Source organism: Coffea arabica, chromosome 8e, assembly GCF_036785885.1.
Source record: "Coffea arabica cultivar ET-39 chromosome 8e, Coffea Arabica ET-39 HiFi, whole genome shotgun sequence".
Lineage (NCBI taxonomy): Eukaryota > Viridiplantae > Streptophyta > Magnoliopsida > Gentianales > Rubiaceae > Coffea > Coffea arabica.
In genome coordinates this window covers 29,261,510-29,281,208 of record NC_092324.1, presented here as the reverse complement: position 1 = coordinate 29,281,208, position 19,699 = coordinate 29,261,510, and the positions used below count along the sequence as shown (strand labels likewise).

At 34.5% G+C, this 19,699-nt stretch overlaps 3 protein-coding genes across 4 annotated transcripts; 1 reads left to right on the top strand and 2 right to left on the bottom strand.

Moving 5' to 3' along the window:
• Positions 1-2,522: 2,522 nt before the first annotated feature.
• LOC113704226 (gamma-glutamylcyclotransferase 2-1) lies at positions 2,523-4,851 on the bottom strand. 2 transcript variants are annotated; one of them, XM_027225984.2, is made up of 8 exons: positions 4,564-4,851; positions 4,161-4,286; positions 3,989-4,065; positions 3,642-3,698; positions 3,499-3,555; positions 3,351-3,391; positions 3,150-3,221; positions 2,523-3,063 (listed from the first exon to the last, which is right to left on the bottom strand). In XM_027225984.2, exons 2-8 carry the CDS (start codon positions 4,267-4,269, stop codon positions 2,805-2,807), a joined length of 672 nt encoding a protein of 223 aa, XP_027081785.1. In that variant the 5' UTR covers positions 4,270-4,286; positions 4,564-4,851; the 3' UTR covers positions 2,523-2,804. The 2 variants fall into 2 exon arrangements, with proteins under 2 accessions (XP_027081785.1, XP_071917672.1); XM_072061571.1 differs by having other exon boundaries at positions 4,161-4,390; positions 4,564-4,701.
• Positions 4,852-12,075: 7,224 nt separating this feature from the next.
• Positions 12,076-14,152, top strand: LOC140012715 (zinc finger BED domain-containing protein DAYSLEEPER-like). Its single transcript, XM_072061002.1, has 3 exons — positions 12,076-12,561; positions 12,644-12,672; positions 14,005-14,152. The coding sequence occupies exons 1-3, from the start codon at positions 12,076-12,078 to the stop codon at positions 14,150-14,152; spliced, it is 663 nt and encodes a 220-aa protein (XP_071917103.1).
• A 4,686-nt stretch (positions 14,153-18,838) lies between these two features.
• Positions 18,839-19,408, bottom strand: LOC140012714 (uncharacterized). Its single transcript, XM_072061001.1, has one exon. The coding sequence runs from the start codon at positions 19,406-19,408 to the stop codon at positions 18,839-18,841; it is 570 nt and encodes a 189-aa protein (XP_071917102.1).
• Between the last annotated feature and the right edge of the window lie 291 nt (positions 19,409-19,699).

The following is a 19,699-nucleotide window of genomic DNA, read 5'->3' as shown; positions in this document are numbered from 1 at the left end:
AGCCAAACGCGGGTACGAGGGTAGTTATAGTAACGAAGACATACCCGAACAAGAACACACTGTGTGGAGAAAGATGTAATAGTGGGAGCTGGGATGTAGATTGGGGGAAATAGGGATATGGAAGCAGGGAAAGGGAGAGGATTGAAATGGAGAGATATGGAGAAAGGGTAAAGTATGTCCCAGAAATGGGTTGGTGCGAGTTGTTCATTCCAAAGAGGGGGTATTTATAGAAGGTTCTATCATATCCAACAGCTATAAATTCAACAGCTATAAAGCCTCTTCCTCGGGACTGTTAGGTCTTGGGGTCGAACCTCCGCAGCAACATCAGTTCGCCGTGCATTTAACGTGCTAGGTCTGGTTGGGGCGCTGGGCCGGGCCGGAGTGGGGATTAGTCGGGCCGCCTTTACGGACTTGACCCGGACACCCCACTCCGTCGACAAAAAAAAAAAAAAAATATATATATATATATAAAGCCATTGATCCAAATTTTTTTTATAGAGAAAAATACAGTTTTGGTATCCAAAACATATGAGTGGTTTTAATCTCCAAACTTTGGACAAAAATAAATTTGATACCCAACTTTCAACTTTTGAACATATTTAGTATCTTGATGGTTTTTCTCAAATTGTTACTGAAAAAGTCACATGATAATCACGTATTCAACAACGATGGATAGAAGAATGAAAGAAGGAATCATTCCTCCGAATAAAACAGTGGGAAAATGGCCATTTTCATCCCTAAATTTTTTTTTTCCGTCGATTTAGTTCCTAACTTTTATTCTTGGCCAATTTAATACATGAATTTAATTTTCGGATCCAATTAAATCCTTCTACGGTGGTGCCACCGCCTTTAGCTCCTAATTTAACATTAAACAAGGGCATTTTGGGAAATGCAAATTATCTCTTCTCTGTTACCAACCTATGCCACCAACAACCCATCTCCTCCTTCATGATCGGCAATTTTGGAATACCAGCAACACCAGTAAAACATAAACACTAAAATATTTTACTGGGAAAATGGCCATTTTGTTCATGCTCAGGGGGTCATGTTGTTTCAAGTTCTGCTGAACAGATGTGGATGTACAGAAAGCTAGAAGCAGAGCTGCATTCTGGACCACGAAGCATTCCACGTATATCTGCACCAACTGTTGGGCCTTCTATTGCACCACCACTACCAGTTCAAGCGCCTTATCTCCGACCTCTTAATTTTCCACCAAATAGTTCATGGGATGTGCGTGGTTTGAACAACCATATGCCTAGAAATCCAATTTCACCTCGTGTAATGCCGGATGTTCATCTCGTGTAAAGCCATCTTTCCTTGAGCGAACTTCCAAAGATGAATCTCAGCTGAACCATCTTCCAAAGTAATCGGCATCGCCGCTGCCGCTGAACCCTCTTTGAAATCTCAAAATTGTGAGTGACTCTCTCTCAAAGCTGAATTTGTTCTCTTTGATGCATTTGACCCGAATATATAAGAAAATTCCTTCGTGCAATCTGATGATAGTGTTGAACAAAAGGAACAATCAGATGGCTCTAGTTCTGATCCAGAGCATCGTGGTATTCTGCTGCCTAGAGGCCACCTTGTTGTAAAGCTTTTGGAGAGCGAAGATGTTAAAAGTTGCTTTCCTGTTACTCAGAGCTGTTTATTCTTATTGGTCTGAAGTAATTTGCGTGTAATATACTTATTATCATTTGCTTTGCAGATTTTAGCCACGTTTGCAAACCCCTTTTCAAAAAAGCAGCATGGTTGAGACCTAAAGCGACAAGGTCATGCTCCAGAGAAATAAAAAAGCTAGACCTTTAAGGGCTGAAATATTGGGGAACCATTCACCTACATTTGCAGATTTCCTCTTCTACTTTCTCAATTATAATGTAAACTCAAAGGTGGATGGAAAGAGAATGAGAAGAGAAGGAGGAGGAGATGGGTTGTTGGTGGCAGAGATTGGTAGCAAAGAAGAGATAATTTGCATTTCCCAAAATGCCCTTATTTAATATTAAATTAGGAGCTAAAGGTGGTAGCGCCGCCGTAGAATGACTTAATTAGATCCAAAAATTAACTTCATGTATTAAATTGGCCAAAAATAAAAGTTAGGGACTAAATCGACGGGAAAAAAAAGTTTAGGGATGAAAATGATCATTTTCCCTAAAACAGTTAGTATACCTTGCCCCTAGCAGGATTGATTCTTCCCATGCATTCGTCAATACGAAAGAAATCATAAACTTCTAACAGGATAGCACAATTCCACAGTTCTGTCGCTAAACAATTCCTGCAAGTATGCTGGAATCTCCCAAAACCTAGTTTGGGGGCTATAACAGCAGAGAGAGAGTACTTGACTTTACATTAACATAAGAGAATATTGAGTTTCATATATTTCTTTTCCAGAGTTGCCAAATGAGTTAAAAGGAAACATTCGAACATTTCTTTCAGAAGCACCAAAAACTTACAACCTGATCAATTCATAAGCAAAGTTATGGGAAATTTTCAATAGAGATTTGTGTGACATAAGAAAAAGAAACGGCAAGGAAGAAAAATAGAAATACAGCATTAATTCCATTGGCCGGGAGCTACAGTCAAGACGTGCCAGTCAATTATTCAGTACTTAGGTTCTAAAGCCGCATACTATAAAATTCTAAATACTAAGTCAGATTTGAATCCATCAATCCAACCGCTTAAAAGTCACAGAAGAAAGTCTAGTTCTAGAAAAAGATCCAACAACTTCAAAATAAAGTGGTATAATTTAGAGAGGTTCCGCAATAAAATGTCAGCCTCGATTTTGTTAAAAAGAATTCCGCCTTTTTTCCACTTCAAGAATCCATAGCAACAGCTTCCGGCAACCGCCGTAAATTGATTGGTGAGACTAGCGATTTGAGTGGGATGTGGGAAGGTCCAAGCAATCTCTTCTCCTTTGGTATACAAATGCCCAGAACTCCCAAAACTTTCCTCACCTCATTTGCCAATTCTATTACATAGTCATCTTCATGGCCAATATCAAACATGGCTTTCTCCAATAAAAAGAGGTAGTCTCTGTTATTGCCACAGGGACCAAAGGCCGTTGCAATTTGCCTAATGAGACAAATTAATGTAATTAAAAAATGACACTGCAAGTGTTAAAAGTAAAATAAACAGAGCAAAAACTACATGATCGTCACCTTGCCATGTCTTCCAAAGGGGCAGGGCCTAGGTAGTACTTATTTGAGACAGGGTCAGGGGTGGATGTAAAACTACAAAAACCCAGACAACTCAAGATAAGAACTTCAAACAGATACACATTCGTGCATGAGTGGTTGGTTGAGGTGTGGGATACATAAGTAAATGGTATGATGGACAAAATGAAAGCAGCTAAAACTTACACTATCACACCAGTTAGGGCTGGTTCCTCAGTGTCTCCTTCCTGAATTTAAAAAATAAATCAATAAATTTTGAGAAAATAAAATCCAAATCACAATGCCCTTGATTTGGTGCGATTAATTACAAGCTATACTTCTTCAGAACGCTCACCTTATAAAAGTCCACAAGAGTCTTCTGATCATACTCGCATTCTCTTCGTTGTAAATACTACACAAGTTGAAGCAGCATGAGCAGAAAAATCCACTGCATTTCCGTGATAAAAGAAATAATAAAACCAAATCATAAACACATACCTCCATTGCTGCTTTTTCCTTCTCCGGTCCTCCTCCGAAGCAATATGCAGCACCCCACTACAAGAAAGAATACAAATGACGTCAAAAAGATGGCAACTGAACAATGTGATTTAAATTCAATTCATTTGACTGACGAATTTCATCTTAAACAGAAATCAACATAAATAATAAACCATTGACTTATCCAAACCTTATATGTGATTAATCAATGAACATTTATAATTTTAGTAATCAGACAAACAGTTTATAGCATTTCTTGTTCAATTTTACCCTTCCACAAGCAATCGCTTTTTCCCATTATCAAAAACCACTCAATACTAGAAGAATTAAACAGAAAGCCCACTTACGCAAACTGCCCCTTGTATCTGTTCCAAGGTGCAAGTTCTTGCCGGTCGCTCAGGAGTGCCCCTATGGTCAATGCAAGCTGCCCAAAAAGACAAAAAAAAAAAAGTTAAGGATAATACTAATAAAATGACAAAATATGTCTTGCAAAAATTAGGAATATGAAGAATTGCTTACCAAGATCGAAAACCCGGCGATAATCCTTGATGAAACCTATTATTTTCTCTTCATATTCGAAACCGGGATTCCAAACCAATGAGCCATATCCAAACAGCCAGAACACCATCTTCTCTAAATTATCGGCTGCAGCAAATTGCACGCCATTTTGTAATATTAGCATACACCGGTACCAAAAAAAAATTCAAATCTTAATCAGGTATTCCAACACAGAAACGGAGAAATGCCACCTAAAAAGTGTAAAAACAATTCATTCGTTGTACAGCAATTTGTGATTCGAAACTCCAGGAAAACAAAAATCAACGGAATGACCAAATTTTTGCTCAACCGGAAATTCTTCCAAACAGAAAAACGACATCGTTGCAGTCCCAAGAGCGGGACTTCAATACAAAGACAGGCTTACCTAACAACGAATTGAAGGTACCAAGGTAGTAATGCCAACGAAATCAGTGTTGAAGAATTTCACAGTCTTATATAGCCCTTCAAACTTCGATTTTGGATTCCGGATTCGGAAATCAATCAATTAACCAACCAATCAATCAATCAGCCGATAGAGGGAAAAAAAGGCGAAATCGAAGGTTTCAGGAAAGGAAAACCCTAGAGAACGAGAGAGCTTTTATGATTTTCTCTTCGAATCGCTGAGTCTTTTTTCTCCCGCTGTCTCTCGTTCTCTCTATGGTTTTCGAGAGAGGGTATCGCCAGGCCAGAGAAGGCAATCTTATAATCGGTGGATCCGGTAAAAGGCCACAAAGAGAAAAAGAAAAAAGAAAAGGAAAAAAAAGGTGATGATAATGTATGTGATATGTAATGACGCATGGATTCATGTACCATGCCGTGTTTTATGTACACCATACATGATTGCATACAATTACAATTTACAACCCACGTTCAAATCGGGGGAATTCATGGACAATAACTAAAAAATGGTTATTTTTGCATTCATTGACTTCGTTTACATATAAAATTAATTGCCTATCAAGAATGTATACTAATTGGTAAATAAGTTAAATAAAACGTTGCCCTCTACCATTCTACACTTTGCCAAAATTAGGTGGCCAATAATTACTACTATTTTTACACTATTATGTAACCTTGACTAAATTCATCTAATTTATTTTATGGGATTATGCTAAGAGACTATGAAATTATTAATCTAATTTTTAAAGTCTATATTTTCCCTTATCTCTTGTAGTGTTTGTAATTTGAAGTAAAATTCAAAAGTAAAAAGACCAATACTATTTCATTTAATTTGAGAAATATTAGATTAATAATATTAAGTACTACATGAATGGCTTGCTCTTGATTAATTATTTTCACTAATTATAGACTTTTATTTTAAATAACCAATATTTTGGTATGCTCGTATAATTCTAAATTCAAAATATAGAACTTTTTAACAGTTAAAAATTAAAATTTATATTTTATCAAAAATTGTTTTTTTTTCTAATTTTGGTTATTTTATTTAACCATTTTTCATAATTAAATTATGTAAAATCTAAAACAAATGAAAACAATGCGGGAAAAAATCATATATTGGGAATTACTAATACATCATAACATAAAGGACATCATACTTGTGAATAACGTTTTAAAATTATGCTAAAATTATGTCAACGCGTGTTCGTGTTTTGTTCGGTGCATGATTTCCAAACAGATGCATGTTCATGACCATTTATGATATGCCGACGCTGGAGGCGAGTGCACCGAATCCAGGTTCATTGAACTTGGACGGTTTCTCACTCGGAAATTTAAGTCAACTTCCAGCACTCGCGCATGTTAATTTCGCGTAGCATTCAAAGCACTTCTCGCGTGACTTGACCGGTCTGAGTCTTAATATTGAACCGGCATATAAAAAATAAATGAAACAGATACAATGCACCTAGACGCAATTCAGTTGGCACATTTGCAAATTTAACAATCGCTACCGCAACCGTCGTACGATGTTTTAAGTTTAGGAAATGTTTCATAAACCTCTCTAGAGATTTCGATAATTTCACCTAGCCCCCTCTTGTTTTGAGTATTAGACTTAATCATTAGGGCTAAGCCAAGACAGTTCTTAGAGTTATTCCGTTACAAAATTTAGGAATCGAATATTAAATCTGATAGTTAAGAACAAAAAGGCTGTGAAGAAAGATAGGCAGTTCAAAAAAAGAAAAGAAAAAAGGAGTATTAGATTTACCTCCCTTGTCAATACAAAATACTCATACTAGTTCTACTTTCACTTAAACTTAATTCCAATATCAAATAAACAAGAACTACAGAAAAAGGAAATGAAGCACAAGTTACCTTCTTTTCAGGCTTTTAGTTTATAATCTTTTTTCATGCCGTTTTTTAGGGATCATTTTGTTTCTTTTTTGCTTATTTTGGGCTTGGTTTAGGCTTTTTGATGTACTTTCAAGCATTCTATGTTCTTATTTAAATCTTTTTCCTAATCAATGAAAAATGTAATTTTTACTTCTAAGAAAAAAGTATGTCAGCAATTTATTTAGTTATTTATTACGTTTTGTTCTTGTTTTTTGGCTGCTAGTTGGTGATTATTGTGGGAGTGATAAGAATGAGAGTAGTGGTATTCTGTTGTTAGTGGCAGTATTAGTTCTAACACTTTAATTATCAACATTGTAGTAGTTTCTTTTCTTCTTCTCTTTTTTTTTTTCTAAGCAAATAGTTTTAGATTTTTATTTAAAATCTGTATTATTTATAAGGCTTTCCTACTCAAAAAAACAAAAATAGGGGATATAAGTATAATATTCAAAGCAAGATGGATGCTAAGTGTCATAAGCCTCAGAAGAGGTTTATGAAATTATCACTTAATTTTATCCAGATTTCTACAAGGAAAGAGATAGAAAAAAAGATATTATCTTTAACTCTCTAAAAGTTAGTTAAAAATGTGGATTGATACTATTGTTTGGCAATCATAAAAACTAATAAAGATCACTGTATTTCGAAAATGTTAAACACGTAAAAGTTCTTATATGACAAAAATTAGGAATGTACTAATCAGAAGATTGAGAATTCATAAGTATGTAATAAGTTTTAGTAAATTTGTAATTGAAGAATTTACAACTAATCATCTATTATTTTGATTATCATCTAAAAGCCTAATTTACGAGAACAACCCTAACTCTTACTCAGAAAAATAAAAAAGAAAAAGAAATTTTGCACCCAATTGATAGCTCCCTAGCCATTTCCATACGAAAACAATGGAAGATCCTCCATCTACTATCTAAGACGGGGAAATTCATATGTAATAAGTTTTAGTAAATTTGTAATTGAATAGTTTACAACTAATCATCTATTATTTTGATTATCATCTATGAGTCTAATTTACGAGAACGACCCTAACTCTTACTAAAAAAAATGCAAAAGAAAAAGAAATTTTGCACCCAAATGATAGCTCTCTAGCCATTTCCATACAAAAACAATGGAAGATCCTTCATCTACTATCTAAGACGAGGATTTGGGCATAAAATATTAAAGGTTTAGGATGTGTTTTGCAAGCGAAAATGCGGTGGTAGTTCCTCGGGTTTTTGCATGATTGGTGGCGCTTCGGCTGTTTTTGCAAATAGATACTAGATAAGCAATCTACTTTTTAAGCTCAATATTTTTGTGTAAAATTTGTTGGATTTGAACATATTTTTGCAGGTGGTCTATGGTGGAGTGGCTATGGTATTGGCCACAATCGTCCCTCTATCATCTGTTCAAGTCATTTCGTTGTCAGATTCATAATATTACGAGGCGCATTCATAATATTACGAGGCGCAGTGATAGAAAAGCCCCACCAAAAATGGTGGCCAAGTGTGATATGTCGTGGCGCTGGTGACTGTGTCACGTCCACTAAGATATGGGATTTTCTTTGAAAATTACATAATTTAAGGAATATGCTACAATTAAATTTTAGGTAGCCAAACTATTTCCGACAATATTGTATCAGTACCACGAATACAAATTTATCAATCCTTTTACTGCCAATCATGAATTCAAAATATCCCACACTCCCAGTTCTTTCAAAGAATTATCAAAAAGAAAAACATAACAACTTTTATCTGTATTGGTGCACTGGTACTTGATAAATTAACTTGTTTAGCATTGAAATATCAAATTGACTATCAAGTACTACTTTTAATACTCTGCCAGAATATTTTGTCTTAGAGGACGTGTGACATTGCCCTGAGCTCAAAGTTATGATCGAATATAATAGCATAAATATAAGTGTTTGAACGTTTGACAACTACTCTTTTCAAAAGGATTGGGATCCAAAGAATCCATATTCATTCCACACATTGCAACAATTCAAGCAAAAGAAACTTCAAACAATTTCAAGATCACCCCAAATACGTCGGATGATTCAAGCAAAAGTGGACGCTGTCAATCTTTGCGATGAAGAAAATTTCCGGTAAAATCGACCAGAGGAGGCAACTCTCATACTACGAATATAACTAAAAAAGAATAAAGTTTGAAAATAGTTCCAATTATACCAACAAAAGACATGCAGAAAATTCGAAGATAAGAACTGGACAAAATGGTAATTTTCACAAATTATCGAGCCCAACAACTATGGTACTACATACACCTGGCAATTGGGCGGGTTTGACGGATTTTGAGCGGGTTGATATTGGGTTTTTACTTAAATGGGTTTTACCCAACCCGCCCAACTTTAAATTAGGTTAATTTTGGATCGGGTCATATTGGGTCTTTTCAAACCAAAGACCCAAATATGACCAAATATATTAATTAATAAATTTTGATGCATAAATTCTCTTAAATATATTTTTGCATACAAAAAATTTTTTTCACACACTAAAACAATTTTGGTTCAAGTTGGATATAGCATGAAAAAATGGTATACCAATATTAAACAAGATCCAATCACGCCTTAATTAAACTGAAATTTGATAAGAGAGATACAATTCTCAACCAATTAGTTCAAATATCACTATCCAATTTGAAAATTCTTCAAAAAATTAACGCAACATTAGAACAGGTCCAATGACAACACAACCATCCACCAGTCACCAATAAAGCACATTCTAATCCTTCAACAACTCACTGAGGAAAGATAAACAACTACTCAACACCCCCAAAATGTTAGAATTCAAAGCTAAAACTAATTTGCTTTATGGAACTTGGGCAGCATTCAAACCCAGTGATATAACAAATGGACATATACTGGAACATCTGCAGTAAAAATAAGATGGGAAGTATTAGCAACCAACAAATATGCAGAAGCAACGAAAGAATTGGACACAAAAAAGACAACCACATTCTAAATAAACACATAGAACTCATGTTACCACTTTCTGTGTAACTAGAAAGCACAGCAATCATATGCAGATATCCACTTGAGAACACTTCAAATGCGTACAAGTGAAAACAACAAATTATCCTAAATCAATCTTACAAACCAACTAGGCACTCCACAAAGGGTAGCACATTGTCAAGATTTCGCAGTCAGCAGTTCATAGTGGAGCCAAAGATCATGCTATTATGAAAGTCAAATTAGTTGATAATACCAATCTTAGATCATTGCATCATGTTTCACTAACAAGGCTTTTGGCAGGTCAAAGAATCAACATCACAAAGGTAAAAAATGCCAATAAAGCTGACATATTGCCTGGAAAAAGACATGCACTCTGAATCAGTTTTTGTAGTGAATCACTAGTGATAATACCCAAACAACATAAATTCTAACCAGCGAAAGGCCAATCACCTTTGTACAACAAGATATATAAGATCATCTTATTAAGATGAGTTAAAAACAGAGTATCACTTGTGCGAAATTCAAATATGTCATCCTCTATGTAACAAAATCCTCCACGTGCTGTATAACAAAACCTGGTGGCAAGACAAAGAAGTATTCTAAGACAACAAAAGTGAAACTTGAAAAATCATGACATTCCATGACCATATCCATTATACACCAGGAGCACAAATCACAACTCTAACTAAAATAACAGTAGAAAGCAATAACAAGTATTCTAAAATATCAAGTTCACATGACATACTTACTAAGTATCAACATTTGAAGATGCATCTTGTTCAGCAATTAATCTACTAATATCAATTCCAAGATCTTACTCCTCGTCTTCTTGTTCAACTTCAAAATCTTTATCAGGACTCTCTAAAATTTAGCAGATTTAATCAACCAATGAAGAAAATACTTAAAGAGATCCTAAGCTACTGAAAATTAATAGTCAAGGCAACTAAATATCTAATTTACCTTCACTATTATACAACCAATCTCGTGTACACAGTAGTGCCTCCACATTATCCGACAATATAGAAGTTCAAAATTTTCCAAGAATTCTCCCACCATGACTAAAAGCAGACTCGGATGCTACAGTGGTAATAGGAATACTTAAGATATCTCGAGTCATAAGTGAAAGTCTAGGATATCTAATTCTACTCTCCTTCCAATAAGTCAAAACATTCAAATCTGGTTGTTGCTTACGATCGACTAGTCGCTTCTCAAGATACAACTCCAACTCAGATTTGTTACCACTTGCCCCTTGTTGAGATGGTACACATCAAAACCCTGCAAATATCATAAATATTGAACGTTTAAGGTTATATAAATTGAAACAAAATACAAAAACATATGAATCAATTTTACTCACATCTATGAGATCTCTTGTTTGTCCATCATCACCATCAAAAGTACTCTCCATTGGTGCATCAGTAATACCAGTATTGGTCTTAGAGTACTCTTCGAACAAACAAAACAACTTTTGTTTAATACTAAGAACCTTTTCATCCCGTGATTGAGGATCCAACACAAAAAAACAATATTCCACAAACTGGAGTTTGTAACGAGGATCCAAGATAATGGCAAATGATAAGATAACACTATAGCAGTCCCAATACTTTTGAAATTTGGTCTTCATATTAGAAGCCATTTCACTAGTCAAAAAATCTGGACTACTGGCCTCTTTATTTAAGAGACATTGAATCTTCCAAACATTGGGAAAGTATAAGTTAGCTGTGGGGTATTTACTTCCCGAGAACAAAAGTGTCATGTCATAGAAAGGCCTCAAAAACTCTGCAATCTTTTCGACCCTCTGCCATTCCTCTTCTAAAGGACACAACTTGTAGTCATCATCCACATCTTGAAGTCGAGAAAATGCATGTCTAAAAAGTAAGGCCCTCTCAAGCATCAGATAGGTAGAATTCCATCTAGTTACTATATCCTGTCGCAATTTCTTATTTGTCTCCAATGACAGTTGTTTCACCAATTCGGCAAACTTTATGACCCTATTTTCAAATCCTTTCACATACTTTACACTTTCTCTAATTTTATAAATTGCTTCATCAATCACATCCAATCTGGCCTTTACTATTAAATTCAACACATGTGCACCACAACGAACATGAAGAAATTCACTTCCACAAATAGAAGAACCATTAAATAAAAAATAAGTTTGCAATAATCTAGTCACTCTATCATTGTTTTTGCATTATCCAGAGTGATGGTGAAATTTTTTTTATCAATTCCCCATTCTTTTAGAAAATTAATCAGCTTCTCGGATAAATTTGGACCATTATGAGGAAGGGGTACATGACGAAACACAACTATTCCTTCTATAAATTCCAATTCTGATCAACATAATGTACTGTAAGTGACATGTATCCATCACTAGTAATAGAAGACCATAGATCATATGTCAAACAAATTCGGCCTTGTACAAGTTGAAGCTCTTTTTTGACCTTTTCTTTTTCTCTTCTATAAATCTTTAACACATTAGATTCAGATGTGAAAGGATCTGAAAGTAGGGTCATAAAGTTTGCCGAATTGGTGAAACAACTGTCATTGGAGACAAATAAAAAATTGCGACAGGATATAGTAACTAGATGAAATTCTACCTATCTGATGCTTGAGAGGGCCTTACTTTTTAGACATGCATTTTCTCGACTTCAAGATATGGATGATGACTACAAGTTGTGTCCTTTAGAAGAGGAATCACAGAGGGTCGATAAGATTGCAGAGTTTTTGAGGCCTTTCTATGATATGACAATTTTGTTCTCGGGAAGTAAATACCCCATAGCTAACTTATACTTTCCTAATGTTTGGAAGATTCAATGTCTCTTAAATAAAGAGGCCAATAGTCCAGATTTTTTGATTAGTGAAATAGCTTCTAATATGAAGACCAAATTTCAAAAGTATTGGGACTGCTATAGTGTTATCTTATCATTTGCCATTATCTTGGATCCTCGTTACAAACTCAAGTTTGTGGAATATTGTTTTTTTGTGTTGGATCCTCAATCACGGGATGAAAAGATTCTTAGTATTAAACAAAAGTTGTTTCGTTTGTTCGAAGAGTACTCTAAGACCAATACTGGTATTACTGCTGCACCAATGGAGAGCACTTTTAATGGTGATGATGGACAAACTAGAGATCTCATGGATGTGAGTAAAATTGATTCATAAGTTTTTGTATCTTGTTTCAATTTATATAACCTTAAACGTTCAATATTTATGATATTTGCAGGGTTTTGATGTTACCAATCTCAACAAGGGGCAAGTGGTAACAAATTTGAGTTGGAGTTGTATCTTGAGAAGCGACTAGTCGATCGTAAGCAACAACCAGATTTGAATGTTTTGACTTATTGGAAGGAGAGTAGAATTAGATATCCTGAACTTTCACTTATGGCTCGAGATGTCTTAAGTATTCCTATTACCACAGTAGCATCCGAGTTTGCTTTTAGTCATGGTGGGAGAATTCTTGGAAAATTTTGAACTTCTATGTTGCCGGATAATGTGGAGGCACTACTGTGTTCTCGAGATTGGTCGTATAATAGTAAAGGTAAATTAGATATTTAGTTGCATTGACTGTTAATTTTCAGTAGCTTAGGATCTCTTTAATTATTTTCTTCATTGGTTGATTAAATCTGCTAAATTTTAGAGAGTCCTGATAAAGATTTTGAAGTTGAACAAGAAGACGAGGAGCAAGATCTTGGAATTGATATTAGTAGATTAATTGTTGAACAAGATGCATCTTCAAACGTTGATACTTAGTAAGTATGTCATGTGAACTTGATATTTTAGAATACTTGTTATTGCTTTCTACTATTATTTTAGTTAGAGTTGTGATTTGTCCTCCTGGTGTATAATGGGTATGGTTATGGGATGTCATGATTTTTCAAGTTTCACTTTTGTTGTCTTAGAATACTTCTTTGTCTTGCCACCGGGTTTTGTTATACAACACGTGGAGGATTTTGTTACACAGAGGATGACATATTTGAATTTCGCACAGGTGATACTCTGTTTTTAACTCATCTTAATAAGATGATCTTATATATCTTGTTGTACAAAGGTGAATGGCCATTCGCTGGTTAGAATTTATGTTATTTGGGTATTATCACTAATGATTCATTACAAAAGCTGATTCAGAGTGCATGTCTTTTTTCCAAGCAATATGTCAGCTTTATTGGCATTTTTTACCTTTGTGATGTTGATTCTTTGACCTGCCAAAAGCCTCCTTGTTAGTGAAACATGATACAATGATCTAAGATTGGTATTAGCAACTAATTTGACTTTCATAATAGCATGATCTTTGGCTCCACTATGAACTGTTGACTGCGAAGTCTTAACAATGTGCTACCCTCTGTGGAGTGCCTAGTTGGTTTGGAAGTTTGATTTAGGATAATTTGTTGTTTTCACTTGTACGCTTTTGAAGTGTTCTCAAGTGGATATCTACATATGATTGCTGTGCTTTCTAGTTACATAGAAAGTGGTAACATGAGTTCTGTGTGTTTATTTAGAATGTGGTTATCTTTTGTGTGTCCAATTCTTCCGTTGCTTCTGTGTATTTGTTGGTTGCTAATAATTCCCATCTTATTTTTGCTGCAGATGTTCCCGTATATGTCCATTTGTTATATCACTAGGTTTGAATGCTGCCCAAGTTCCACAAAGCAAATTAGTTTCAGCATTGAATTCTAGCATTTTTGAGGTGTTGAGTAGTTGTTTATCTTTCCTCAGTGAGTTGTTGAAGGATTAGAATGTGCTTTATTGGTGACTGATGGATGGTTGTGTTGTCATTGGACCTGTTCTAATGTTGCGTTAATTTTTTGAAGAATTTTCAAATGAATTGGATAGTGATTTTTTAACTAATTGGTTGAGAATTGTATCTCTCTTATCAAATTTCAGTTTAATTAAGGCGTGATTGGATCTTGTTTAATAATGGTATACCATTTTTTCATACTATATCCAACTTTGACCAAAATTGTTTGTGTGTGAAAATGTGTTTATGTGTGTGAAAAAAAATTTTTGTATGCAAAATATATTTGAGAGAATTTATATATCAAAATTTATTAATTAATATATTGGGTCATATTTGGGTCTTGGGTTTGAGAAGACCCAATATGACCTAACCCAAAATTAACCAAATTTAAAGTTGGGCGGGTTGGGTATAACCCATTTAAGTAAAAATCCAATATCAACCCGCCCAACCCGTCCAATTTCTAGGTGTACACCAAACCCCCTTGTGAAAAAGGTTCTCCACTCTTAGTCTATATGGTTAAAAGGGATATGCTGCTGATCTTTGCGAGAAAGAAGCTGAATTTTGGTAAAATCAAGCAGAGGTTGCGGCAACTCTCATACTACAAATATAGCCCAAAAAAAGAATAAAGTCTGGAAATAGTCTCAACTATACCAATAAAAGACGGGAAGAAAATGCAAAGAAAAGAATTGGACAAAATAATAATTTTCGCGCAATATCGAGCCCAATAGCTACAATAATATATATCAACTACTCCCTTAGGTCAGCAACAAGTTGGTTCATCAAGAAGACTGCCATAACCACCTCAGCATCAACCAATTCTCTCAAACCACATCAATGATATATAGGCAGACAACCACACCCACGTGGTAGTAGTTTTCCTTGTCTATATGGTTAATCATAAGGCTAAGTGCTAAACCACATTCTTTTCTATTGATTTCTTTATGTTGTGGGTTGGGTTGGGTGGAGGGGGTTTCAGTTTTCTAAATGTTATAAGGTTGTTTAAGACTGGCAATTAAATCCAAACTCAAGAATCCGTCCAATTTGTCCACTAATTTTAAAGGTTGGGTTGGAGCAATTAGATGATCGATCGCTTTTAAGTTGGGTGACAAAAATTCAAATGTTTCTTGGGTGGATTGGACTTTTAGTTGGACATCTATTGACCCAAATTAACCAAATACAGTTTAAATGTTGGAAGTCTTTATAGTTAAAGTCAACTAAAGAGTCAAATGTTGGAAGTCTTTATAGTTTCTGTAGAAGTCTTCTGTTTTTTTTCCTCTTTTTTCTTTTTTGCTATGAATTTTTAGCTAATTACTTCTATCATTTCACATCTCTCCGTCAAACATAGTTGCTAAATCTCTATATTTTTTATTACCTTATGAATTGGTGCTTCATATTGTAAGATCGAACTACATTGATGTGCCTGTGCAACTGTGTAAAGTAAAGCTACTAGATTTCTTTCTTGTCCCTGGAGAATTTGCATTGGTTGGAGGTTAGTTATAAGGAATGTGCAGATGAAATTTTAGAATTGGTGATGTCCTTACTTGTTTTCTTCTAATTTTCTTTTTTAGGAATTTTACAAAAATTTATTTTGAGCAATACAAACGAATCAAGTTCAACCTTTAGGACTAAAACAAACCAATGTATTTGAAATTTCAAAAATTAGATACTTATCATATAAGGATAATTTTAGAAACCATTAGCCAATTTTGACGAATGACTTATTATTCTTGAAGTTTTCAAAATTATATGGCACTTTTTATTTTGACACCCACTGAATTAAAAACGGCGTGGATTGGGTTTTTTCCTAAATATTTTTCCATTATTTAGTTTTTTATATAATTTTTGAATTTTCCCTTTACAAATAATAGTAATAGTTTAATGGTATGCGAACCTTGATTTTCCTTCATATTTTTAAACTATTCTAGAGCATATTATTTTTCTTTTAAAGTATTTATTTGAATTCTAGCATTCAATTTGCAAAATCACTGTTAATTGTAGTTATTAGTTGCCAGCACAATGTATGCATATTTAAATATACACACACATACATATATCATTAGAAAATTGAAGCTTTAATCAAGTAAACAATATATGCTTTATTTATATTTCTTTTGAACAAACAATATGAGTATATAACATATAAATTATGTAGGTAAAGTTCAAGGGAATATTAACCCATAATATTACTTTGACATTTGGAGTTTGTCATTTTATACCTAGTGGAAATAGTGAAATGTATGTATGTTTAGAAAGTGTGTGTAAAAATGTGTAGGAAGAGTGAAATGTGAGCAGGTATGTGCGTGAATTGAGCATGAAAATGTGCAACAAATAGTTTGTAAGTATTTTTCAAAGTGAAAGTGTGTTTGTGAGATAGAGAGATAGTGATAGAAAATGTGTTAGAAATAGTTTACAAATATTTCATCAAATGAAAGTGTGTGAAAATGTGTGTATTGGAAAAATAATATGTCCATTCAAGAATTTAAAAAGTTAGTTTGCGTGTGTGTGTATGTGTGAAGGTATGTTAGAGTGTATTTTAGCGTGTTTTTTTTTTCAGGTCTGGAGGCTAATTCCCCAAGACTGGGCAGAGCTTTAACCCCAAAGATACCCAACAACGGTAGCATGTGAGGGTCGAACCTGAGACCTTACTGTAACTACAAACGACCAGTCCCAACCGAACTATCCACGGGGGACTATTTTAGCGTGTTTGTATATGAGAAAGTGATGTGTTTCTATCCAATGAATTTAAGAAATAAGTGTGTATTGGCACGTGTAAAAGTGTTTTAGTGCATGAAAATATGGTTATGCATGTGAAAATGTATTTATATGTGTGAAAAAAATCATTTTATGTATGCAAATATGCGTGAGAGAGTATTATATATCAAAATATATGAAAGAAAAAATATCGCCAATTTGGTCGTTCAACATTTTTACTTAAGTCGATTTAATCCTTGAACTTTTTTTTTAGTCTAATTTAGTTCTTAAACTTTAATACTACAACTGATTTGGTCCTTCTACGGTAGCACCACCAATAAAAGTTTCTCTGACAAAAAAACAACTAGTCAACCAAGGGTAACATAGGTATTACAAGCAAAGTCTTATGGTAAAGTGAAGAAGTAATTTTCATTAAATAGGGGAGAAAATAGATTTTCGATTAAATTGGGGAAGAAAATAAAAATTGGTAAATTTATTCATAAATAAAAACCAGTGTTATGGTTTGTTCTTCTTCTCCACTTGATTGCCACTCTAATGTTTGTTTGCCAGAGTTTTCCTCTCTCACTGGCATTACATAACATGCTAATACACACATACAAGTTCACTGAAGACCAAAAGCAATAAAGAAATATGAAATCTAGAAAAAAACTTTTTGCTACTTTAGATCTTCATCGGAAGCACTAGTAGAGTTAGCTATGGCCTCTGTAGCCCCTGCTTGCTCAGACATATGTCACATACACAGTACAACAATTAATTAGTTTTCCATTGTGGTATTCTCGCAAACAGTTTGAGGGCATAAATACACCTAACCAATGTGTGTTTTTTTTGGGTCATATTTTATCATAGTACTACTAAATAAATACATAACAATCAAACATTTAAAGTTTCAGAGTTTCAAGCAAACAAGAATTGCCTTTGCCTCCACTGTACTTTTCTTTTCCATTCAGTTTTGGTGTCCCTCATTTATTTTCCTCAAATTTCAACACTTGAGCAGTTCATATGAAAAGCCCCTTGAGTTTAGGTGATAATTTAGAGTTTCGGAGATCCAAAAAGTGTAATGATAGTGCAGATGCTTGAAAATTTTTATGAATTTGAAGATGATTTTGGGGAGAAGTTTTATGGACGAGAAGGTTGGTGATTGAGTTGGGTTAGATGGACGAAAGTTGATGATAATTGGGATTTTGTTGCCAATTTCTTTTTCCTTCCCACTTTAATAGACAATTTCAGTTTTTCTCTCCTAATTAATAGTCTAATATTTTATTTATAATCTAAGTATGATTTTGCTTGTAATTCTTGTATTATCTTTGGTTGACTGGTTGTTTTTTGGTCGGAGAAACTTTTATTGGTGGTGCTACCACAGAAGGACCAAATTAGCTACAGTATTAAAGTTTAAGGACTAAATTAAGCTAAAAAAATGCTCGAAGATGAAATCATCTTAAATAAAAAAGTTAAAGGACTAAATTGATGATTTTCTATATATCAAATAATATGTTGGGTCATATATGAGTCATAAGTTTTAATTGACCTAATATGACCTAATCCAATATTAACTCAATCGATAATCCGACGGGTTGGGTTTAATCGAAAAAAAATGTCGGGCTTCTCAAGATTTAGGTGAATTAGTAAGTAGAATCAGCAAGAAAGAGAAGGAGACATGAGCTAAGAGAGGGGACGAGTTGAGAGAAGATGAGAGGAAAATGAGAAGAAATCAGAATCCGAATCAATAGCAAGGAAAATATGTTATTGTTTCTTATTTTTAAATCCACTACACATTCTAGAATTTATACAATCGAATGAATTGCCAGTAACTACTTCACTACAGCTAACTAACTTTTCTGCATTTCTGTTGCAACGATAGTAACTACTTTGGCTACTTATGATATTTACACTAATGACCCCTGGCAACTTTTACCTTTTTCAATTAAGCCCCTCGTCCGTCAATATCCCCTTCGATTTTGAGCAGTCTTGTCCTCAAGGCTGGAAGTTTGGAAATTGGCTGTTGATGAAAGATTGATCTTCCCAAGAGGACTCCTCCTCTCCTAATTGATACCATTTGATAAGATATTGAATGACAGGAACAACATTCCTCATGATAACTTTTTTCTTCAAAATTGCAGTTGGCTGTAAAAGGCACTGATCATGGCAGTCAAATTCTGGCAATGTTGAAGTGGTGGTTTGGTGTGGTCCCAACTTTGGTTTTGGTAGTAAGACATGAAAGACTAGGTGTATTTTTACTTTTGCTGGAAGTTGAAGCTTAAAGCCACAACACTTATCTTTTTCTATAACTTGAAAAGGTCCAGAGAATTTAGCAGCCAACTTTAAGTTCTTTCTGAGAGCTATTGATTGTTGTCTATATGGCTGCAGCTTAAGAAAGACCCAATCATGAACCTCAAACTGCCTCTTTGTTTTATGTTTATTAGCAAATGTCTTCATTCTGTTCTGTGCTTGGTGCAAATGTTCCTTGATTCTATGGAGCATCTGAGCTCTTACCTGTAACATGTTGCTGGCTGCTGGTATTACTGTATCATGATAGGGCCCCATAGGTAAGGATAGTGGTTTATAACCATAAAGGGCTTCACAAAGGGAGACTCCCAAGCTGGTATGATATGAAGTGTTATACCATAGTTCTACTAGGCTAAGCCAGTGACTCCATTGAGTTGGAACCTCACTTGTCATGCACCTCAAATAGGTTTCTAAACACTGATTCAGTCATTCACTTTGCTCATCAGTTTCTGGATGATAGGAGGAACTGTAGTGCAACTCAGTTCCAGCCATCCTAAACAACTCTTGCCAGAATTTACTGGTGAAAATTTTATCTGTATTAGTTACAAT